Here is a 24,104-nt window from a genome sequence, read left to right on the forward strand (position 1 = left end):
AGGTTGAGGTGTGGCATTGTCTCAGCTGGTGAATTAGAACGAGACGTACGCGTGGGGCATCACTGCTTGAATTCTCGTTTCCCCGCTTGTGTGTTGTGTGGAACATGCGTCGTCTCGGATGAAGGGTCTCGCCTGTGATTGCTGGGCTGGCATATATGCACTGAGCATCTAAAATGACAAGCGTCTACCAGACACACACCCCACAAGTACAAACATATGTTGCTTTATTGTTTTCACTGTTTGTGCAGCGTGTTAACGGGTACACTTGGTACACAAAGATGTTCTTCGGCAATGCCGCCGTTTTCGCCATGTCGGTAAGGCCAGAATGTCTTGCCTTTGTGGCACCCTTGAATGTGCTTAGGAATTGCGTATCTATTGGGTATTACTGAAGGTCAATTAGTATTCATGTAAACCCAGTAAATTTTACCGAGCTAGGTGTTTAAGCGAGGCTACACTTCGTTTTATCAGTTGCATAGAACGTGATGTTAAATTATAGCAAAAAAGAAGGCTCATCACAGCGAATACACCACGGTAGGGGTCCCCGTTGACGGTGGGATCACTCATGGTTCCACATGAAGTCCAGTACATTCTTCATGCCTGCTTTTGATCTTAACATTCAAACAGATCATCAATCAAAGCAATATGCGCCATATAAAGTTGAACACAAGTACATTGCAATGTAAGCAATCATTACAATGCATCTTTACAATTCTGTACAATACTGCTCCAGAGGTGTCTGTGGAACAGACTCTCATGCTTGAAGACGCCCACGCGCAACTCGCCGTCGTTTTTTGTACAGCTCGCATGAAGATATAGCTCCTGGGCGAACGTTTTAAATATTTATTGTGCGCAATGTGTCAAGAAGGTGCAAAATTTCTCCGCGCGCTCACGTGAACAATTTCGCGCATTCGTCGTTACTCTTTCCAAAAGTAGTTTAACTCATGTGCAAATGCTTTAATTTGTGACGATTTTTAACGCCCTATTCAGGAGTACAGGGGTTCACCATTTTCAACCTTTATATAAATTGCACCTTCTTGTTCAGAATGCGCAAATATTGGTATAACCTAAATGATGTTTCCTGTACTTGCTCAAACGCGTGCGCAAGGAATAATTACGGCGTGCTCTGTATATGGATCTTATAAAGTTCACTTAACGTGGGTTTGATGATGTACCAGTGCAAAAAAGAAGGAAGGAAAAAAAGAGAAAAAAAGAAGAGCGTCTTGAATAAGTGTAACCAACAACAACGTGGTAAACATGATATCTGTGCATTTTTTTTCAAACAGTGTAAAGAAGTCGGAAAGGAATATAATGAAACGGACAAGCGGCAGTTGACACAAGTGACTGTGTCCTTACGTTCACTGCATATTCAACACTTCCCTGTATTTCGGCTTAACTGCCGAAGCTGCGAAGGCACCTGAAGGACTGTCAGCGAACACTACAATCTCAGGAGGTGTACAGCCGATCGCCTCACAGGATTTTACTTTCTGAAACACAAACAATGTATTGGTAATGGTGAGTGATCCGTCCTTGTGTTTTTTCATCTTACCACTATAAGCATCCATACACTTGCACAGCATACCAACCAGGCCTTGTAAAGCGCAATGCAATCCCCAAACCATTCTTAACGGGATATGTTTGCAAAGACGAGATCTGTTTTAAAAAGTGCGCTATTGCCACATGTTGATTATACATATAAAACGCACATACGAGACGTGACCGTTACAGGAGCCTAGTTGTGGCGGATTTGTCGGTACTACTGACATGTTTGCTGGCCACAACAGCGTGCCAGAAATTTGTATGCACCATCTATTTATATCCCATAAAAAGACCACATGACATCTAGCTCACGGTTGGCTTCACACCGTACAGTCCACATTTAAGGACGTAGGAGCGCAGTGAATGTTTCCTGAATGCACAGGTTCATGCAGATATAAGACAATGTTTTCCTAATTTTTTGTACAGTGATGAAATATGTATTTGACCGAATGGTGTATACAGTTCACAATAGAATGTTCTACCGACCATCACTCCTGACATTATTGCGCGACCCCTACGGTTCTATCACGTTGGAGCAACGTAAATTCAAGTTATTAAAGATGTAACATGAACGACGATTCATACAGGTGTCTGTCATGCATTTCTTCTCATGTATCGACAGAACGATGGTCTGTTCAAAATAAACTAGCACGGTTAATTATTTCCTTTTAGGAGGTAAAAGCGCTCACCCAACTGCATGCAAAGGCCCCGCAATCGGCCTATTTGTCATTTTTAACTTGATTGTGTCTTCGCCACAAGTACAAAGACCGAATTGTATGCGTACCGAGGACAATAAGACTGGTTTCATTGAACATGGAATCTCCAGGAGTACCATAGCAGCCTCAACATGTGTCTGGACGATAGCCATGCCCTTGCGCTTAGTGGGTTATCTACTTCCAACAAAGACTGCGCCGTCACACTGTACGTCTCGATAGCTAAAATACGATCACAGGGATGTAGTTCCTTTCACTGCGTTGTATACCCACGGAGCAAGGAACGGACAGGAAGACACCGCGGCCACGTAGCGTCACGAACGTTTGGAGAAGCATTGAGCCCGTAGCATGCTGGCATCACCTTGCGGCCACGGTTCCGAGGCCGCAGTCGGTGCCGTATGCTTTGGCCATTAAAACTGAGCTTGGTTTCTCTTCTTACCACCAGGTGGCAGCCGTAGACCCTCCTCCCTAGAAGTACTGTATAGGCTCAAGCCATGGAGCCTGTACAGTAATTCTGCTCCTCCCCTTCTCCGTGCTCTTCTCCGTGCTGCGTGTGACGTTATGTGGTCGCCCGCCATTGGTGAGCTTATTTTCCGAAAGGTTTCCCGCTCCGCACATCCGTTCGCCACCAGATTGGATGAACTGCCTTCGCCTCACCTGCACGCGGCTACCTCAGCCCGATTGCGACCAGCAGGGCTCGGCGTGACCTCTCTCGGGACGCACATGTTGTGCGCGGTACAGAGTCGCGACATTTGGTCATACGGGGCGCGCGAGAGAAGGCGGGGGGCGAGCTGTGCGCAGCGATCACTCTTTCTTTTCGCGAGGCGCTTTCATACAGAAGATGAGAAAGAGCGTGTAGAGGATGAACGCTGTCGATATGGCTATCAGCGCGTACATGAAGAGGCTGAGTTCAGGATGCCTGTACCGATTTTTTTTCAGCCACTCCAGGACCTCCTCTTCTTTCATCAGGTCACCTGCGTAGGGAAGCAGTTTTCAATGAGGGCGAATGCGCTCTCTAAGAACCATGTGCGCGCTTCTTTCGCGTTGCTAGGCCCATATATACGTCTCATAATCGGTCGCGAACATGTGAGAACCGCTCAATCGTCGCGCATAATCTGCGCGTTCAGTGCCTGTTCGGAGTGTGGCAAATGCAGGTCAAAAGTAAAAAAAAAATAGTAGTGGGGTAACTTTAAATACAAAGTGCGCACCGCTCGTGTGAGAGTGACTTGCCTGGTACTGAAATAATTTGTTAGTTTCTAAATGCATTCTCCAGAGCTCGTGCACTGCGCGCTCAAGTGCAGTGAAACTGCAATTTAGCCCCACACTTGCAACAAGCAATCGTGGTGTTTAGTATGTTTGTTTATTTATTGAAGCGGACAGCTTTCTTTGGCTCTTTCGCCCGCTTCCGTGGTGGTCGGACTTTTACCGCCGAAGCAAAAGGCGCCTCCGTCGCCAAACACGAAACTCTTTTGAGACGCGCGTGGTGTCGCGCGAGAGCTCTGGGTGTGCCTGAAGGTGTCACTGCAATGCAGCAGGAAGTAAAACGCCTTAAACTTCGTAAAGTAGCGACATTCTCCTCCTCCACCTTCACTGCTCCTCGTTTCTCCTCTCTTTCACGCTCCTTCCTCGACCGTGGCGCCACCTACACTGCTCGAGCGTAGCAGCGGCGCCAACATGCGCTTCTCGCCACTCCGTAGACGCTTCTCGAGCAAAAATTGCGCTGTAGCAAGGCGCGAGGGCCCACGTGATGCTATTAGGCCAAAAGCGACGCGGCGGCGGCCTCGGCCAGAGCGCGCGAGGAGGAGGCGGTATTCTTCAAAGCGTGGCACTACTTTACGAAGTTTAAGGGGCTTTAGCAGGAAGGACAGCTCTCTTGCCGCTTCCCTGCAGGAGAGGGCTCAGCGGAGGGAGAGGAGGATGTCAGTCGCCCTGCTCGCTTTTGCGAACAAAATTTTCAATCGTCACGAACATATATCGTGGTTAGCACAAGGTTGGCGCAATAACAATTATCCTCGCTTGTAAAAGTGGCCCAGTTATTGCATTCCGCTCATGTAACTATTTCCCGGTGCAGATCACATTTTCTTGCAACTTACTGATGTATGGACGGAACAGCTTCCGCCAGTATATTATTTTTATTGCGATAGCAACTACATGGACACGCCAAGCCGATTTCTGCTGTCGGTGTCGCCGTGAGGTTCTGTATAGAGTCCAAGGGCGATAAAATCGTCGCCACGCGCCGTATGCTGTATGTGCGAGTGAAAGCGTACGAGGGTGAGCCGGCGATCGCGGCTCAATCTCGCGCACGAAAGGGCGCAATACGGGGACGAAGCGCGCCGTGTTCCTTCGCGCGCAAGGCTTCAGGGGGAGGGTAGGGAGGGAGGCGCGTTCTACGCCGGGCGGCCCGGGCTGCTGTATGTTGAAAGCCATCTGCGACGGGGACAAGGTCCGCTGCGGGTAGAGAAAGAGCGGCCGCGTTCTACTCAGGGCAGCGCGCGGTCGGCCGCGCATGCCCGTGCCTCTGTATCTTGAAAACAATCTGCGGCTGGGACACAGCCCTCCGTGCGCTGTGTTTATGCAGCTTAGTTTGCGTTGACGCGAGACACAGCACGAACGTCAATTCGCTCACCGCTGCTGCCGCGCTTCCTCACTAAAGCATTTGGCAGCGAGTTTCCGCGGTCATCAAGTGAGGTGTGTTCATGTTTGCTTGTGCGTGCGTGACATCATGCTTGTTAATTTAGTTAGTATGCTTGTCTTTAGAGTTTATACGGTTTATAAAACTATTATCCTTACTTCGTATAGCTGTCCACTAATTTGCTATCGCAATCGATGCTTCGCTTTTCGGGCGAAACTGCGACTTTTTTTTTTGTCAGGGGCCTATTTGTGCGAATTCAAATTTGTCGAGACTGTAACTTCTTTTATTTACTGGAATTTCGACAGAACATTACAGACGGGGCACTTTTTCCACCGGGTAACCGTATAGAATTAACCGCATTTGTATGCTACCATTGGCAGAGCCTGGCGACACAGGTATTTGAACTTACCTCTGAAGATCGAAGGAAACTTCCTCCGGAAATAAACGATGGCTGGAACCTGGGCGATGCCGTACTTTCTGGCGTACTTGACGTCATTAATCTTGACGAAGGTTACGTCAAGGTCATCCACTTCATCATCAATGTTCTCCAGCTCAGCTAACACGCTGTCGCACTTCGGACAGTTGCTGTCAACTGCACAAACAAAGGAGAAAAGTGGCAGCCATCATCAGCGCTCCCACGTTCTCTGCACTTAATCAAGTATATTTTGTCATGGGACTCTGAACTGTATTAGCAGTTTATGAATATTAGTGCCAGAATATAGAGCAAAAGGAATCCGTCAACTACTTGAACGATCTTACGCGATTTAAAGTGAAGCTGGTGGTGGTGTTCCTATGAAACGCTATCGTAATACGACATGCTCTTCGACATGTGCGTTGTGAATGATGTGCTGAGAACACGTTGTCCACCGCTTGATATCACTGACATGCAATAATACGCTGGCTGCTGTAGCCTTTATTGCACGCCAGCGTTGACTTACAGAAGAACACGGCGACGAAATCGTTTTCGTCGAGTAGCTTGTCCAACATCTTCCTGTTGACCTCCTCAATTTCGTCCTTGAGCTCGATGTTCTCGTGACTGGTGAGCCAAGCGAGCACCTTCTCCTCGTTCAGTAAGTCACCTGCGCACGTACACATCTGAGCGAAGTTGCAAAGACATATCTGCTATAGTATGCTATCAAAATAATTAAAGTGAAAAAAAAAATGGCGACTAGAATGTCTCCAATGGAGAGGCGAAAATATAGTCTTACAACGAAACGGTTATAACAATAAAAAAAAAACAACGCACGCACACGCAGTGGTTGGCGGCGAAGAGTCCGATGGTGTAACATTGAAAACCGTCGTCTTCAGCATCAGCCTGCTCTCCGTTCTTAAAAAAAAAAAAAATATCGCCCTGAAAGCTGCGGGCGCTGCAGTTACATAGTAGCACTGCCATTCCTCGATTAAACTTGTCCTGCAATTCCCGAACCACGCGCCGCGGTGGCTTCAGGCCGATTACGCTCGAGCTGCACGTCGCACCGCCCGCTTGCATGCCGCACAGGTGCGGTCGGGCGAGAAACTGCACATGCCGCACACTGGTGCACAAATTTCGGTTTACAGTGCATGTGCGGACACAATGTAAACCGAAATTTGTGCACAGTTGTTCGACATGTGCAATCTTCCGCACGATCGCACGCGTGTGACCGAAATTTGTGCACCAGTGCGCGGCATGTGCAGTTTCTCGCACGACCGCACCTGTGCGGCATGCAAGCGGGCGGTGCGACGCGCAGCTCGCTGTGCAGCTCGTGGTGCTTAAGACGCCCGCTGTAGCGGGCGTTAAGCACCACGTCGCGGGCTCGAATTGCGGGCGTGGCGGCGGCCGCATTTCTATGGGGGTGAAACGCCCGAGTACCGCAGACTGGAATCATGTTAAAGAACCCCATACAGTCAAAATTAATCCGCAGTGCCCCACTATGGCTTGCCTCATGATCATGGTTTTGGCACGAGGACCGTGTAATTTAATAAACAATACCTGAAAGGCGCGTTCTTTGCAAGCTTTTTTCGCCAGTTTCACCCATTTCCCATGATAGGAGATACCAGTTTGGTCGCCGACATTGACCATGGCGTTTCTATACTTATGTTATGCCAAACGAGAGGCAGAAATTGACCTCCACTCCTGTCGGTGCCTTTTATTACGTCGAGAAGGGGAGAAGCGCGAGGCCTCTGGGTACAAAGGGATAAGGAGGACCTTCCATCGTCTAGAGGACGGCACCAAGGGTCTACGTCAAGTACTAAGAAGTGTTTTTCTCTGGAACGATGCCGAGATGTGTTTGTTCAAATTTAATGTGTTCGCGAGCAGCATTCAGCGCAGTGTGGTTCACATGTCTCGCCTATTTGCCCCGCAGGTTTTCTTGGCACTGACTTACTGCTGATTCCCTCCATCATCACACGTGGATTCGGCAATCTTAACATCAGCTGAAAAACTGCATCCCGGTCATGGTCTCGACTAAACCCCAGCTATTGCTCCGATGCCGATCAACGAATTGCCCCTTGCTGTGCAAAAGCCAAACTCGTCTACAGCGCCACTGCCCTTCACCAAGAGTTTAACGGACCCGCGCGGCCCTGTTATCGTCAGTGTGCACGCGAGCAGCATCCAGCGCAGTGTGGTTCACATGTTTCGCCTATTTGCCCTGCAGGTGCGTAACCAAATTTGTTTATACGCTAAGCGATGTGACTCTCGAGGTCTAGTGCTGCTTCCGTGCCCGCGGGTTCTTTGTGGCATTTTAGCGATTGTGTGAACGTAGCCCTTTTGTTGCTTTAGTGAGGGGGTGTGGAAACAAACCATGGTCCCCCTAAAGCTATCAAGTCTCGCTCCGACTCAACTAATGAACTGGCAGCCGAAAGTTCAGTAGAAGCGAGTGCAATGGTTACAGACGCTAAAGGATATTAACCAACGAACTGTGGAACTGGTAGAAAGTCAGGCGGAAATCAGAACTAGCCAGCTGGCCCTTGACTCAAAGCTGTCCCAAATATTCAAACGCATTGAAACTCTGGAACTCAAGTCTAGTAGCATATACCCCATCGGAGACAATCTGGCGGCTATTCAAGAAACTACCGAGCGCCTGACGTCACAACAAGTAACTTTAAACTGCCGACTGGACGAACTAGAAGATCGATCCAGGAGAAATAATGTGATCGTTCATGGTATTGCTTACTCGCGCTAAACGAACTAGAAGATCGATCCAGGAGAAATAATGTGATCGTTCATGGTATTCCTTACTCGCGCTAAAGGTGGGCGCAAACTGAGCAAAAAACACTTGCGGCGATTTCTTTAGCAATAGACAGCGACTTTTTCCCAAATGCTGTTGAAAGTGCCCATATATTGGGCGTATTTTTTGACGCTAAATGTCGCCCTGTAATCATGAAGCTGAACAACTTCAAAGACAAAGAAAAAAATACTTTCCTTGCGTCCCAAACTAAAAGAGGACATTTCGGTTTCAGGTGACTTTGCGCCGGCAACTAGACATGCACGGAAAAAACTGTTGGAATACACCAAAGGACAGCTGCATTCCCCACAGTTTACACTAAAATACAACAAGCTACTCATAGATAGCCAGTACTATATGTATGATGCGCAGAGAGATATAGCATTCTAAACGTAACATCCCGAGCTTCAAGCTATGCTGCGCCGGTTAAACTACGCAACGCTACCACCAATGACGCAAAGACAAGTAGCTTTCCCTCCGAACAACGTTGGGCTTCCTATAGCTCGATAACATTGCTTACATCGATGAATTAAAACATGCGAAAAACAATTACCTTCAATACACATTGCTGTCAATGCTTAATAACGATCCTAAAAGGTTTTGGCGCGTTATTAATCCTCCCAAATGTAACTCAGTTCAGCTAGTCGTTCCCAGTCGCTCCCCCATACCGAATGTCGATTGCCCATGTGTATTTAACAGTGTTTCTTTTAAAAATTTTGTGACCTCTTCTAGTAATTTGTCTCCGTGTGAGGCCAACTATGAGAACCTGCCAATGAATCCCATTATAATTGATCCATATGGTGTTGCCAAAATAGTTCAATCGTTGAAAGTGTCAAGTCCCGGCTCTGACCTTACTACTGCTAAGTTCCTAAAGAGCACTATTTTGTATTCGTCTATTATTCTGGATAAGCTTCTTCAGCAGTCACTGGACGCCCACACAATCCCTGCTGACTGGTCGGGAACGTGGTGCCCATCCCTAAACCCGGTAAAAAAGACTAACAATTATCGACCCGTACCACCAACAAGCATACCATGTAAAATTCTCCAACACATCTTGTACTCACGCTTAGTAACCTTACTTGAATCAAATTAGTTTTTTTTCGCCTTATCAACACGGTTTTAGGAAGATTTTCTCGTGCGAAACTCAGTTACTCTGATTCGCCCCCAAACTTAATCTCATTCTAGACCGCGGCTCATGCACAGATTGCCGTTTCCTTGATTTCTCGAAAGCATTCGATAAAGTCTGGCATAAATCACTTCTTGAACTTAGCCAACTTAACATAGATCGTAACATTTTTTTCATGGATAGAACAATTTCTTCTGAACAGCTCGCAGTACGTAACATGTAATGACCAAGAATCCTTTTCTAGTTCTGTTCATTCTAGTGTGCCGCAAGGCTCAGTATCAGGTCCCCTTCTCTTTTTGATTTATATTAATGGTCTCACTGCTTGTGTTTCGTCTAATAATAACCTGTTTGCCGAAACTGCGTTATTTTTCGTGAAATTACAGACCATAACGACACTAACATGCTACAAAATGATATTGACGCAGTGTCTGCATGGTGGAGGAAAGGGCACATGGAATAAATAATAATAATAATAATAATAATAATAATAATAATAATAATAATAATAATAATAATAATAATAATAATAATAATAATAATAATAATAATAATAATAATAATAATAATAATAATATTTTATGTCCACTGCAGGACGAAGACCTCTTCCTGCGAGCTCCAATTACTCCTGTCCTGCGCCAACCGATTCCAACTAGCACCCACAAATTTCCTAATTTAGGCGCACCACCTAGTCTTCTGCCGTCCTCTGCTGCGCTTCCCTTCTCTTGGTACCCATTCTGTCACCCTAACGGTCCAGCGGTTATCTAATCAGCACATTATGTAACCTGGCTAGCGCCATTTCTTTCTCTTAATGTCAATTAGAATGTCGTCTACACCTGTTTGCTCTGTGATTCAAACCGCTCTCTTTCTGTCCCTTGAAGTTATGCCTAGCATTCTTCGTTCCATCGCTCTTTGCGCGGTCCTTAACTTGTTCTCAAGCTTCTTCGTCAGTCTCCAAGTCTCTGTCCCATACGTCAGCACCAGTAAAATGTACTGATTTTGTACCTTCCTTTTCAATAATAACGGTAACCTTCCAGTCAAGAGCTCACGATGTCTGCCGTATCCGATTCAACCCATTTTTATTCTTCTGTGAATTTCCTTCTCATGATCAGGGTTCCCTGTGATTGACCTAGGTAAACGTACTCCTTCACAGACTCTACAGGCTGACTTGCGATCCTGAACTCTTGTTCCCTTGACCGGTTATTCATCATTATCTTTGTCTTCTTCCGCAAGCGAATACCTTCTTCCGCAAGCGGGATAGCCGAAAGTGGACGTGGAGGAGCCCGAACGGCGAGACTAGAAATGAAATCGACTTCATACTCTGCGCGAACCCTGGCATCATACAAGATGTAGACGTGCTCGGCAAGGTACGCTGCAGTGACCATAGAATGGTAAGAAATCGAATTAGCCTAGACTTGAGGAGGGAACGGAAGAAACTGGTACATAAGAAGCCGATCAATGAGTTAGCGGTAAAAGGGAAAATAGAGGAATTCCACATCAAGCTACAGAACACGTATTCGGCTTTAACTCAGGAAGAGGACCTTAGTGTTGAAGCAATGAACGACAATCATGTGGGCATCATTAAGGAGTGTGCAATAGAAGTCGGTGGTAACGCCGTTATACAGGAAACCAGTAAGCTATCGCAGGAGACGAAAGATCTGATCAAGAAACGCCAATGTATGAAAGCCTCTAACCCTACAGCTAGAATAGAACTGGCAGAACTTTCGAAGTTAATCAACAAGCGTAAGACAGCGGACATCAGAAACTATAATATGGATAGAATTGAACAGGCTCTCAGGAACGGAGGAAGCCTAAAAGCAGTGAAGAAGAAACTAGGAATTGGCAAGCATCAGATGTACGCGTTAAGACACAAAGCCGGCAATATCATTACTAATATGGATGAGATAGTTCAAGTGGCTGAGGAGTTCTATAGAGATTTATACAGTACCAGTGGCACCCACGACGATAAAGGAAGAGAGAATAGCCTAGAGGAATTCGAAATCCCACAGGTAACGCCAGAAGAAGTAAAGAAAGCCTTAGGAGCTATGCAAAGGGGGAAGGCAGCTGGGGAGGATCAGGTATCAGCAGATTTGTTGAAGGATGGTGGTCAGATTGTTCTAGAGAAACTGGCCACCCTGTATACGCAATGTCTCATAACCTCGAGCGTACCGGAATCTTGGAAGAACGCTAACATAATCCTAATCCATAAGAAAGGGGACGCCAAAGACTTGAAAAATTATAGACCGATCAGCTTACTGTCCGTTGCCTACAAAGTATTTACTAAGGTAATCGCAAATAGAATCAGGAACACCTTAGACTTCTGTCAACCAAAGGACCAGGCAGGATTCCGTAAAGGCTACTCAACAATAGACCATATTCACACTATCAATCAAGTGATAGAGAAATGTGCAGAATATAACCAACCCTTATATATAGCTTTCATTGATTACGAGAAAGCGTTTGATTCAGTCGAAACCTCAGCAGTCATGTAGGCATTACGGAATCAGGGTGTAGATGAGCCATATGTAAAAATACTGGAAGATATCTATAGCGGCTACCCAGCCACCGTAGTCCTCCATAAAGCAAGCAACAAAATCCCAATACAGAAAGGCGTCAGGCAGGGAGATACGATCTCTCCAATGCTATTCACAGCGTGTTTACAGGAGGTATTCAGAGAACTGGATTGGGAAGAATTGGGGATAAAAGTTAATGGAGAATACCTTAGTAACTTGCAATTCGCTGATGATATTGCCTTGCTTAGTAACTCAGGGGACCAATTGCAATGCATGCTCACTGACCTGGAGAGGCAAAGCAGAAGAGTGGGTCTAAAAATTAATCTGCAGAAAACTAAAGTAATGTTTAACAGCCTCGGAAGAGAACAGCAATTTACAATAGGTAGCGAGGCACTGGAAGTGGTAAGGGAATACATCTACTTAGGGCAGGTAGTGACGGCGGATCCGGATCATGACTGACTGAATAAACTTTATTGAAACCAGCAAGAGATGGTGGCTGGGCCTAGGCCTCCCACGTGGGGACGTCGAGGTGTTGCCTCTTCGCCGCCTCGCAGGCCTGCTGGGTCGCCCAGAGTTGGTCGTCAAGGTTGGGGCTACGCAGAGCAGCGTGCCATCTCGATGAGAGGGTCGTGGGGTTAGTGTCGGGGTATTGGTGTATACAGTCCCAAAGCATGTGTGGAAGTGTGGCTGGCTGTGTCTTGCAGATATGGCACGTGGGATTGGGGTAAATGTCTGGGTCGATCTTGTTATAAAGTTGTAACGAGGGGTAAGTATTGGTTTGTAGCAGGCGGAAAGTTGTAGCCTGCGCTCGGGATAGTTTGTTGTGTGGGCCGGGGAAGTTTCTACGCTCTAAGTAGAAGGACTTCACAAGATCATTGTAGCGTGTCAGGCGATCCCTACCGGTGGGGGCAGCCTCCCCTTCTCCCGCGCGGTTAACTAGGCCTCGCGCTAGGGAGTGGGTAACCTCGTTGAGGTTGGGGAGGTGCGGGTGGACGGTGCCTACATGAGCCGAGAACCAGACGAGTGTAACCTGATGGTCGGTTGAGCGGGGCGCTTGTTGCAAGATGCGCAAAGCTTGGTGTGAAATACGGCCGTTGATATAGTTGATAACGGCGGAGCGGGAGTCAGAGACGATGGTATGGCATGTTGGGTCTAGTGTGGCTAGCGCGATGGCCACTTCTTCAGCTTCCTCAGCGTGTGGGGTTACTAGGCTGATAGCATGGTGGAGAGAGCCTTCACGCGTGGTGACGGCTGCAAAGCGGGTACCGTGGGGATATTCGGCGGCGTCGACGAAACTCACACCGTCGTGGCGAGTAAGGGATTTGGTGAGAACCGTGGCACGTGCTGTGCGACGGGCGTGGTTGTATTCGGGGTGCATGTTTCTGGGGATAGGATCGGCGTGAATCCAAGCTCGTATGGTGGAGGGGATCTGGTGCTTATGGCCGTGTTGATGGTGGTAGGTGATACCGAGCGAGGTGAGGATATGGCGACCCGTCGCTGTGAGAGTGAGTCTCTCCAGCTGAGAGCGACGTTGGGCCTCGATGAGCTCGTCCAGTGTGTTGTGGACGCCTAGTTGAAGGAGGAGGTCAGTGCTGGTGCAACCGGGGAGGCCGAGGGCTTGTTTATAGACACCGCGTATAAGTATGTTGATCTTGGTTTGTTCAGCTTTGTACCAGTTTAGATACGCAGCAACGTAGGTGATGTGGCAAATTACGAATGACTGGATTAATCGGAGCAGATTCTCCTCTTTCATACCCCCACGGCGGTTGGAGACCCGCTTCAAAAGTCTCATGGTGTTGGCTGTATTCATCTTGATTTTGGCGAGGGCCATGCCATTCGCGCCGTTCGCCTCTATGAGCAAGCCGAGCACACGGATATTGGTGACGAGGGGTATGGGGCTGCCATCCATGAGATGAAGCGCAATGTCTTCGTAATGGCGTTTAGCGGTGGAGTATTTTGGACGGCGGCCACGGAGAGTAGGCCTGTAGAGAAGGAGTTCGGACTTCGCAGGGGAGCAGCGAAGCCCCGTGCCTTGGATATAGGTCTCGACTGTTTCAATGGCGGATTGTAGTGCCGTTTCTATTTCGCCGTCACTGCCCTTGTGGGCCCAGATGGTTATATCGTCAGCGTATATGGTGTGGGTGACGCCGTCCACTTGCTGCAACTCCTTGGCAAGATCGATCATGACAAGATTAAAAAGCATTTGGGGAGATAACGGAGCCCTGGGGAGTTCCCGCGCTGCCCAAAGTCTGGGCGTCGGAGCGGAGATCCCCCACCGAAAGGAAGGCCGTGCGATTAGACAGAAAGTCTCTGACGTAATTATAAGCGCGCGCACCGATATTAAGGCGTGAGATGCGGTCAAGAATGGTGGAATGGGCTATGCTGTCAAATGCTTTTTCGAGGTCGAGGCCGAGTATAGCTTTAGTAGTACGTGTTCTACCTTCTAGTATATGGTGCTGAAGTTGTAGCATGACGTCTTGGGTCGACAGGTGGGCCCGGAAGCCAATGACAGAGTGAGGATACGCTGCAGTGTCTTCCAGATGGGTGTTAATTCGCGTGAGGAAGGCATGCTCCATAAACTTTCCCACACATGAGGTTAGTGAGATGGGGTGAAGATGATCGAGGCTAGAAGGTTTGCCAGGTTTCGGAATAAGGATGACCTTTGCTGTTTTCCAGGCCGGCGGAATCGTACCATTACGCCAGTAGTCATTGATATAATCTGTCAGGTGGGTGACGGAGGCATCAGCCAGATTACGGAGGGCTTTGTTAGTGACCCCATCGGGCCCAGGGGCAGAACGGCTGTTTAATTTATGCAGGGCGGCTTGGATCTCAGCGACACTAAAGTCTTCGTCCAGTGGGGGGTTGGGGGCCCCGGTGTAGGAGCCGTGAGATTGCACTGGGCCCACGGGGAGATACTTGTTGGTGAGGTAGTCTAATACTTGGGCGCGGCCCTGTTTCTTCCTTTCTGTATAGAGAAGTTTAGTGAGGCGATCTTGTTGGGAAGAGCGGGTGGCTTGACTATCGAGGAGCAGGAGGAGGAGGAGGTGGGAGTCTTTCCAGAGGTTTTGAGCCGCCGTCGTCGAGTAGCCATATCCCCATACCGTGTGGGGGAGATTGAAGTCTCCACCGATAACGAGGGGTTGGTGCCAGCTACGTTAAGGGCCTTCTTGAAGAGGGTGAGAAAACGGCTTCGAACTTTGGCAGAGGGATGGCTGTACACGTTAAGGAGAAAAATACTTTCCTTACGTCTCCTGGTGGGGATAAGTTCAACGAGAAGGTGTTCGATGTTTCGGTCGTGGAGATTGTGTTCGATGGCGGTGATTCTCTTGTGGACGAAAGTGCAGAGGCGGCGAGAAGCATGTGGCGGGATGAAAGGTTGGTAACCTGGGAGGTGTTGTGGTCGGACCGCTGGTACGAGTTGTTGGGAACTCGGCGCTGACGCCCGTTGTTGCACCTGGGTCGCAAGCCCCAAGGGTAGCGTTGGCCTGGCGGCCTGGGGTACAACTGGAAGCATCCGAAGGTCCCGGCAAAGCATGAGTCGACTGGTAACAACAAAACAACTTGTTTATTCTAACATCGCAAAGAGTTGGCGGTCAGGTCGACCGAAGTAGAGAGACGGGAGTGCACTTTACTCAACAGAAGAAATCGGAGCCCTCTTTTTGGCGTCCGGGGGCAGCTGTTTTTATACTCTCGCAGTTGAGGGCAAGAAGGAACCCCTCTATAGACGAGCACGTGACTGTACAATGGGATTAGGTGACGCATACTGTCGTGTCGCCGCCGGTCGGGCACAATGGGGAGGAGAAGGTGGCTCACACTGTCGTGTCGCCGCCGGTCGGGCACAATGGGGAGGAGAAGGTGACTCCTACTGTCGTGTCGCCGCCGGTCGGGCACAATGGGGAGGAGAAGGTGACTCCTACTGTCGTGTCGCCGCCGGTCGGGCACAATGGCACATACACTCACACACGCACATGAAGACACGTGGCATCGGAACATGCCTGGACGCGCTTGGCGGGGAGGCGTAGCAGCGACGCCGAACGGGCCAAAATGTCTGCCGCTTTGTTGCAGTCGCGCCGGCTAAACCGCGCGTCGTAGGCGAAACGTAACAGACCGCCCCGCCGGGGGAAGGAGATCCCGATGGACAGGGGACTGCATCCGCTGTCCGGAGGGATGTCGCTCGATGATGCTCATAACCGAAGTCGGGCGTCCCTCGACGTTTCTTGAGCGCAGCGCACAGAGAAGGCCTCGTTCTCTCGTTCAGGTTCGCACAGGACACTGCAAAGTGACTTCGGGAGAGTTCACATTTTTGTTCTCGTTCCCGGCAAGCGTTAGAACTACGCTGAAACTCAACCGCTCAGTCAGCAAGCACGGCACAACCCTCACTAAGCCCTGCCAGGCTCTTTCCCCTTCTATACCACTGCCTAGTTCCTTACAGTAGTCTAGCAGCACTTAGAACGCGTCCACAAATTGGAAAATTGCACTAGAAAGCATGTCATCACTTTGAAACACTAAACAAAAGCAATATGTTAAAAATCCTGCCTCAGGAAGAAAAACATCAGTAACAAACAATTTTGAGGCTGATTCCTACGTTAGGGGCTTCGACTTAAGCCATCGGCGTTACCGTTGAGACTCCCCTTTTTGTAACGCACCTCAAAGGAATATTGTTGCAAAGCGAGGCTCCAGCGCAGGAGGCGGCCATTTTTGGGAGAGATGGTCTGCAGCCATTGGAGAGGGCAGTGATCCGTCTCAATGATAAACCTCGAGCCGGCTAGATAGCATGACAATTTCTGAACGGCCCACACGAGACATGCACACTCTTTCTCGGTGGCGCTAGACGCCTGCTCACGACTGGTCAGCTTACGACTAGCATACAGGACGGGGTGTTCTACTTCTCCATTTTCCCGTTGGCACAGTACAACGCCCATGCCTCGCTCACTAGCATCGCACTGAACAACGAACCCTTTTGTATAGTCTGGCGATCGTAGCACAGGCTGGCTTGTTAGGGCACTCTTTAGGGCGCTAAAAGCTCTTTCCTTTGTCTCGTCCCAGACGACTGTTTGAGGCTCTGTTTTTCTTAGAGCATCCGTCAGGGGAGCCGCGATATCAGAGTACCTGGGGATGTACCTCTGATAGTAGCCGGCGACACCTAAGAACGACCGAATATCGGTCTTCGTGCGCGGTTGCGGGAAGTCTCGCACAGCGGCCACCTTTATTTCAGAGGGGCGGCGACGACCCTGACCAATCACGTGACCGAGGTAGACAACCTCGGCCTGTGCTAACTGGCACTTAGGAGCCTTTACTGTCAAGCCCGCTTCGCGCAGGCGGGTTAGCACTGCCCGCAAGTGTGCCATATGCTCAGACCAGGATGCGGAGAATATCGCTACGTCGTCTAGATACGGTAAAGCGAATTCTTGCTGTCCCCGCAACACTTTATCCATGAGGCTTGAAAAACAGTATGGCGCGTTCTTCAAACCAAAACTCAACACTTTAGGACGGAATGTTCCCATTGGTGAAATGAACGCCGCATACCTACTAGCCTCTTCTGTAAGTGGAACCTGCCAATAACCCCTGACAAGATCTAGGGTGGAAATAAACTGAGCGCTACTAACTTTCTCAAGGCGCTCCTCGATGTTAGGGATCGGATAAATTTGATCCTTAGTGATGGAATTAAGCCTGCGGTAGTCGACGCAAGGACGAGGTTCCTTGCCCGGTACCTCAACTAAAATCAAAGGGGAGGTATAATCACTCTCACCTGCCTCAATAACACCGAGCTGTAGCATTTTCTTTACCTCAGCCTCCATAATATCGCTCTGGCGGGGTGACACCCGGTACGCCTTGGATCGTACTGGCTCTGGGGAGGTAAGTTCTATGTCATGAGTAAGGACAGAAGTCCTACCAGGCCTCTCAGAGAACAGACCTTGAAACTCTTGTAAGAGCTGGTGTAGTTCGGTTTTCTGCTCACGCGACAGCGATGCTCCACTGACTAAGTCACTAATGACTTGACCGGTGTCTTCCCTGTTCGTCACTGAGCCTAGTCCCGGAAGCTCGACCGGAATCTCTTCAGGAACGTTTACCATCATGCACACCACTGCTTCCCTTTGTCTATAAGGTTTGAGCAGATTACAGTGGTAAACTTGCTGTGCCTTCCGCTTTCCTGGCAGACTTACCACGTAGTTAACGTCCGACAGTTTCTGAACAATTCGTGCTGGGCCCTCCCACTGCACGTCTAGTTTGTTGTTTAGCGATGTGCGCAATATCATGACCTCATCGCCCACCTCAAAACGACGGGCCCTGGCTGTCCGATCATAATAAACCTTGGCCCTCTGCTGGGCCTTTGCCATTGCTTCACCTGACAACTCCTGTGCCCTTCTTAAGCGTTCGAGGAGCTTAAGCACGTACTCCACCACGACTGGGTCGTCGCCCCTGCCTTCCCATGATTCTCGAAGCATGCGAAGCGGAGATCGCAGCGAGCGACCGTACACCAGTTCAGCTGGCGAAAACCCCGTAGCCGCATGCGGCGCGGTCCGTAATGCAAACATCACCCCAGGCAGACACAGCTCCCAGTCAGTTTGATGTTCAAAACACAATGCTCTCAACACGCGCTTCATGACGGAGTGGAGCTTCTCAACGGAATTCGACTGTGGGTGGTACACTGAGCTGTGTAACAGCTTTACCCCACACCTTTCGAGAAAAGTTGTCGTCAAAGCGCTAGTAAACACTGTGCCCTGATCTGATTGGATTTCCGCAGGAAAACCAACTCGCGCAAATATGGACAGTAGTGCATTGACTATCTCAACTGAGCTGAGTTCTTTAAGCGGCACTGCTTCAGGGAACTTTGTCGCTGGGCAGATCACAGTCAAAATGTGTCTGTACCCCGTGGCTGTTACCGGCAGAGGTCCCACTGTATCAATAACGAGCCGTCTAAAAGGCTCCGTAATGATAGGTACCAATCTCAACGGCGCCCTCGATTTGTCCCCTGGTTTGCCCACCCGCTGACAGGTGTCACATGTCCTCACGAAATGGTCTGCGTCCCGAAAACACCCTGGCCAATAGTACTCTTGCAAGAGACGGTCCTTAGTTTTCTTAACTCCTAGGTGTCCGGACCACGAACCCCCGTGCGACAAGCGCAACAGATCCTGACGATAGCATTGAGGCACGATCAGCTGATCGAACTCCACTCCTCTGCGGTCTAGATACTTCCGGTACAGGACTCCACCTCTTTCCACAAAACGCGCATTGATACCTTCCTTGACATTGCAGCGTATGTTTTCTAGGCTACCATCCTTCTTTTTCTCGGCTATCAAAGCCGACCGGCTGACTTTTAGCAACCTATTAAGTCCGTCTGACGTAGGCGCGATGAGCAAATCTGCAGATAGCTTTTCTAACTTTCCCGCATCGGGATTTTCCTCTCCGGTATCTGGTGCCTTTAACGTTACAGACTCAAGTTTATTCAGTTCGGGCGTGCTCTGAATATCGGCTTGCTGCGCCTCTGACCCTTTCTCATTGTTTGATAACGTCGGCCCCGCAACTACCGCCTTTGCAGCGAGCTCCCGAACCTTCGATCTGGTTAAGGCCTGAACACTAGCTTCACCAAACAAAAGCCCCTTCTCGCGCAGGAGGTGATCGGACCTGTTTGAAAATAGGTACGGGTACTGGGGGGGCAGCATAGATGACACTGCCGCCTCCGTCTCAAGCGCTCCGAAAGGTCCTTCAATAAGCACTTTTGCTACCGGCAGACACACGCTATGAGCTTCCACGGCTTGCTTGATCCATGCGCACTCGCCCGTGAACATATGGGGTTCTACGTAAGAGGGGTGAACTACATCCATCGTAGCTGCGGAATCGCGAAGCACTCGGCACTCTTTCCCGTTCACGAGGAGGTCTCGCATGTAAGGCTCGAGAAGCTTCATGTTCTCGTCAGTGCTGCATAATGAAAAAAACACAACTTTTGGTGTTGTTTCCGGACACTGCGCCGAAAAGTGACCCGGCTTCTGGCACGTATAACAAACGCGCGCTTGCCTCATCTCGAACCGCTTTCTGCGTTCGGCTTCGGCTGCCGCCGTCTCCTTAGGTTCGGTCGCACTGCTTTCACTCGCATCCGCACTACGTGTGTTCCCCTTTGCTCTCATGGGTGTGAACTTCGGCCTCTCAAACTTCGAGCCAAATTCACCCTTTTGACCGTCCTTAGCTCCGCGAGCCCGACGCGTCACAAACTCCTCGGCTAGCTCAGCGCCTTTAGCCACCGTACAAACGTCTGGCCTATCCAAGACCCAGTACCGCACGTTCTCCGGTAACCGACTATAAAACTGTTCTAGCCCGAAACACTGCAGAACTTTCTCGTGGTCACCAAACGCTTTCTCTTCTTTGAGCCACTCCTGCATGTTTGACATAAGCCTGTACGCAAACTCTGTGTATGACTCACTTCTGCCTTTCTCATTTTCTCGAAACTTCCGACGGAACGCCTCCGCTGACAGCCTGTACTTTTTTAGCAGACTCGATTTCACTTTGTCGAAATCCTCTGCCTCCTCTCTATCCAAGCGAGCGACTACGTCGGCCGCCTCGCCGGGTAACAAAGTGAGCAAGCGCTGTGGCCACGTTTCCCGAGAGAACCCCTGCTTCTCGCACGTTCGCTCAAAGTTAACCAGGAACAAACCAATGTCCTCTCCAAGCTTAAACGGCCGCATCAGGTCAGTCATTTTGAACAATACTCGTTCTCCTGCACCGTGTGCCTGACTTCCATTACGAGCGCGTTCCATCTCTATCTCGAGACGCTTCATTTCCAAAGCGTGTTGACGGTCACGCTCTTCTTTTTTCTCTTGTTGCTCTCGCTCTTTCTGTTCTTTACGTTCACGCTCTTCTTTTTCTTTCTGTTCTTTAATTTCGCGCTCCTGTCTTTTTGCCGTCTCCCTTTCCTCAATGGTCTCAAGGCATTCCGACAGCTCGTCATCCTCAGCTTCTAACTCAAGAATAGCCTTTAGCAGTTCTGGTTTTCTGAGTTTGTCCGAGACATCCAGACCCAACTCTCTTGCAAGCTCCAGCAATTTCGGTTTGCGCAACGACTTCAAATCCATGGCTGCTCTGAATGCTGCTTTCTCTACTGCCTAATATTGTCTTGCCGCAAACTAACCCGGCAGCAACGACAACCACAATTACCAGCTCTGTTTCTGACACTAACAAAAGCCTGGCAAAGCTCAGAAGAAGAAAGTCCCGCACTCACCCAACCTCGCAGCCAAGAGTTCAGCGCAGTCGTTCCGCTGCAGGCAACCAGTCATCACACAGGGCTCGATGCACTGCTCCCGGATCGTTGTTGAGCTGCTCAGCATACAGTCAACTGCATCTCTTCGCTGCTGGCCTCCGTTGTCGCGATCTCACCGCTGGCAGACAGTTGTTGTGGTCGGACCGCTGGTACGAGTTGTTGGGAACTCGGCGCTGACGCCCGTTGTTGCACCTGGGTCGCAAGCCCCAAGGGTAGCGTTGGCCTGGCGGCCTGGGGTACAACTGGAAGCATCCGAAGGTCCCGGCAAAGCATGAGTCGACTGGTAACAACAAAACAACTTGTTTATTCTAACATCGCAAAGAGTTGGCGGTCAGGTCGACCGAAGTAAAGAGACGGGAGTGCACTTTACTCAACAGAAGAAATCGGAGCCCTCTTTTTGGCGTCCGGGGGCAGCTGTTTTTATACTCTCGCAGTTGAGGGCAAGAAGGAACCCCTCTATAGACGAGCACGTGACTGTACAATGGGATAAGGTGACGCATACTGTCGTGTCGCCGCCGGTCGGGCACAATGGGGAGGAGAAGGTGGCTCACACTGTCGTGTCGCCGCCGGTCGGGCACAATGGGGAGGAGAAGGTGACTCCTACTGTCGTGTCGCCGCCGGTCGGGCACAATGGGGAGGAGAAGGTGACTCCTACTGTCGTGTCGCCGCCGGTCGGGCACAATGGCACATACACTCACACACGCACATGAAGACACGTGGCATCGGAACATGCCTGGACGCGCTTGGCGGGGAGGCGTAGCGGCGACGCCGAACGGGCCAAAATGTCTGCCGCTTTGTTGCAGTCGCGCCGGCTAAACCGCGCGTCGTAGGCGAAACGTAACAGAGGGTGACCGAATCGATATGGGTTTCCTGAATCATGATGACGTCAGTTTGCCGGGTGACGGTACGAAGGTGTTGACGGATGACTGGCTGTTTGAGACGGAAATAATCAGAAGAATAAGAATGGGCTGGAGTGCGTTTGGCAGGCATTCTCAGATCATGAACAGCAGGTTGTCATTATCGCTCAAGAGAAAAGTGTATAATAGCTGTGTGTTACCAGTACTCACCTACGGGGCAGAAACCTGGAGGCTTACGAAAAGAATTCTGCTTAAATTGAGGACGACGCAAAGAGCTAGGGAAAGAATGATGGGTGTAACGTTAAGGGACAAGAAAAGAGCAGATTGGGTGAGGGAACAAGCGCGAGTTAATGATATCTTAGTTGAAATCAATAAAAAGAAATGGGGCATGGGTAGGACATGTAATGAGGAGGGAAAGTAACCGATGGTCATTAAGGGTTACGGACGGGATTCCAAGGGAAGGGAAGCGTAGCAGGGGGCGGCAGAAAGTTAGGTGGGCGGATGAGATTAAGAAGTTTGCAGGGACGACATGGCCACAATTAGTACATGACTGGGGTTGTTGGAGAAGTATGGGAGAGGCCTTTGCCCTGCAGTGGGCGTAACCAGGCTGATGATGATGATGATGATGATGATGATGATGATGATCTTTGTCTTCTGCATATTAATCTTCATCCCCACTTTTACACGCTCCCTATCAAGGACCTCAATCATTTGTTGTAACTCGTATACAGTGTTGCTGAATAGAACAATGTCATCGTCAAACCGACGGTTGCTGAGGTATTCGCCGTCGATACTTAATCCTAAACCTTTCCAGTTTAATAACTTGAATACTTCTACCAAGCACGCAGTGAATAGCACTGGAGAGATTGCGTACCCCTTTCTTTATAGTTATCTTCCTACTTTTGTTGTGTAGAATTAAGGTGGCTGTGGCATCTCTGTAGATATTTCCCAGCATATTTACGTAAGCGGTCTGTGCTCCTTCATTACTGAATGCCTCTATGACTGCTGGCGTCTCTACTGAATCAAATGCCTTTTCGTAATCTACGAAAACCATATAGAGAGGCTTATTGCACTCTGCGGATTTCTCAATAACTTGATTAATGACATGGATGTGATCCATAGTAAAGTATCACTTGCTGAAGCCAGCCTGTTCACTTGGTTGTCTAAGGGCCAGTATTGCTCTTATTCTATTGGAGATTATTTTGGTAAATATTTTATATAATACTGGGAGTAAACTAATGGGCCTATAATTTTACAGTTATTTAACGTCTCTCTTTTTTTTATTAGTATAATGTTTGCATTCTTTCAATTTTCTGGGACCCTTGCAGTCAATCGACACTTCGTATAGAGAGCGGCCAGTTTTTCTAGCATTATGTCTCCTCCTTCTTTGATTAAATGGACTGTTATTCCATTTTCTCCTGCCGCACTTCCCCGTTTCACGTTTTCCAAGGCCCTTCTGACCTCATCGCTAGTTATAGGAGGAGTTTCTGTATCCTGTTGATTACTGTTTCGAATGGAGTTATCCTGAGTCATCTGGGTACTGTGCAGGTCAGTATAGAATTCTTCCGCTGCTTTTACTATATCTTCGAGATTGCTGATGATGTTACACTGCTTATCTTTCAGTGCTCACATCGGGGTTTGTCCTATGCCAAGTTTCCTTCTCACATGATTTCAGGCTGCATCCATTTCTTACGGCTTCTTCAGTCTTTCTCACGTTATAATTTCCAATATCACATATATTCGTCTTGTTGATCAGTTTTGACAGTTCCGCGAATTCTATCTTATCTCTTGAGTTGCACACTTTCATTCTTTGTCATTTCTTTATTAGGTCCTTTGCTACTTGGGAGAGATTGCCTACTGGTTATCTTGGTGCCTTGCCTCCCACTTCACCTGCTGCCTCTGAAGCCAGCCTCGTTACGGTTTCATTCATTAGCTCTATGTCATCATGATCATCTCTCTGTTCTAAGGCTGCATATTTGTTTGCAACTAGCAGCCTAAATTTGCTTGCTTTTACCCTTACTGCCTCTAAGTTGACCTGTTTCTTCTTGACCAATTTTGCTCCTTCCCTGTTCAAATTGAGGTGAATCCTAGCCCTAACTTATGATCACTGCACTTTACCCTACCTATCACTTCTACATCCAGCACTATGCTGGGATCGGCAGAAAGTATGAAATCGATTTCATTTCTTGTTTCACCATTATGGGTTTTCCAGGTCCTCTTTCTGTTGCTACGTTTCCTGAAAAAGGTGTTCATTATTCTCAGCTTGTTCCTTTC

At 49.0% G+C, this 24,104-nt stretch overlaps 1 protein-coding gene across 4 annotated transcripts in view; it reads right to left on the reverse strand.

Moving 5' to 3' along the window:
• Nucleotides 1-207: 207 nt before the first annotated feature.
• The window catches only part of hlk (hulk), a 140,009-nt gene continuing 116,112 nt past the window's right edge, over nt 208-24,104 (reverse strand). For 3 of the 4 annotated variants that reach the window (XM_075697122.1, XM_075697119.1, XM_075697120.1), the window contains 3 exons: nt 5,820-5,960; nt 5,291-5,473; nt 208-3,223 (listed from right to left, as the gene is read on the reverse strand). In XM_075697122.1, coding sequence (XP_075553237.1) covers nt 3,054-3,223; nt 5,291-5,473; nt 5,820-5,960 — 494 coding nt within the window. In that variant the 3' untranslated portion in view covers nt 208-3,053. The remainder of the gene's footprint in view (nt 3,224-5,290; nt 5,474-5,819; nt 5,961-24,104) is intronic. The other variant, XM_075697121.1, reaches the window with a different exon arrangement.

The sequence above is a fragment of the Dermacentor variabilis genome, chromosome 6 (genome assembly GCF_050947875.1).
Source record: "Dermacentor variabilis isolate Ectoservices chromosome 6, ASM5094787v1, whole genome shotgun sequence".
NCBI lineage: Eukaryota > Metazoa > Arthropoda > Arachnida > Ixodida > Ixodidae > Dermacentor > Dermacentor variabilis.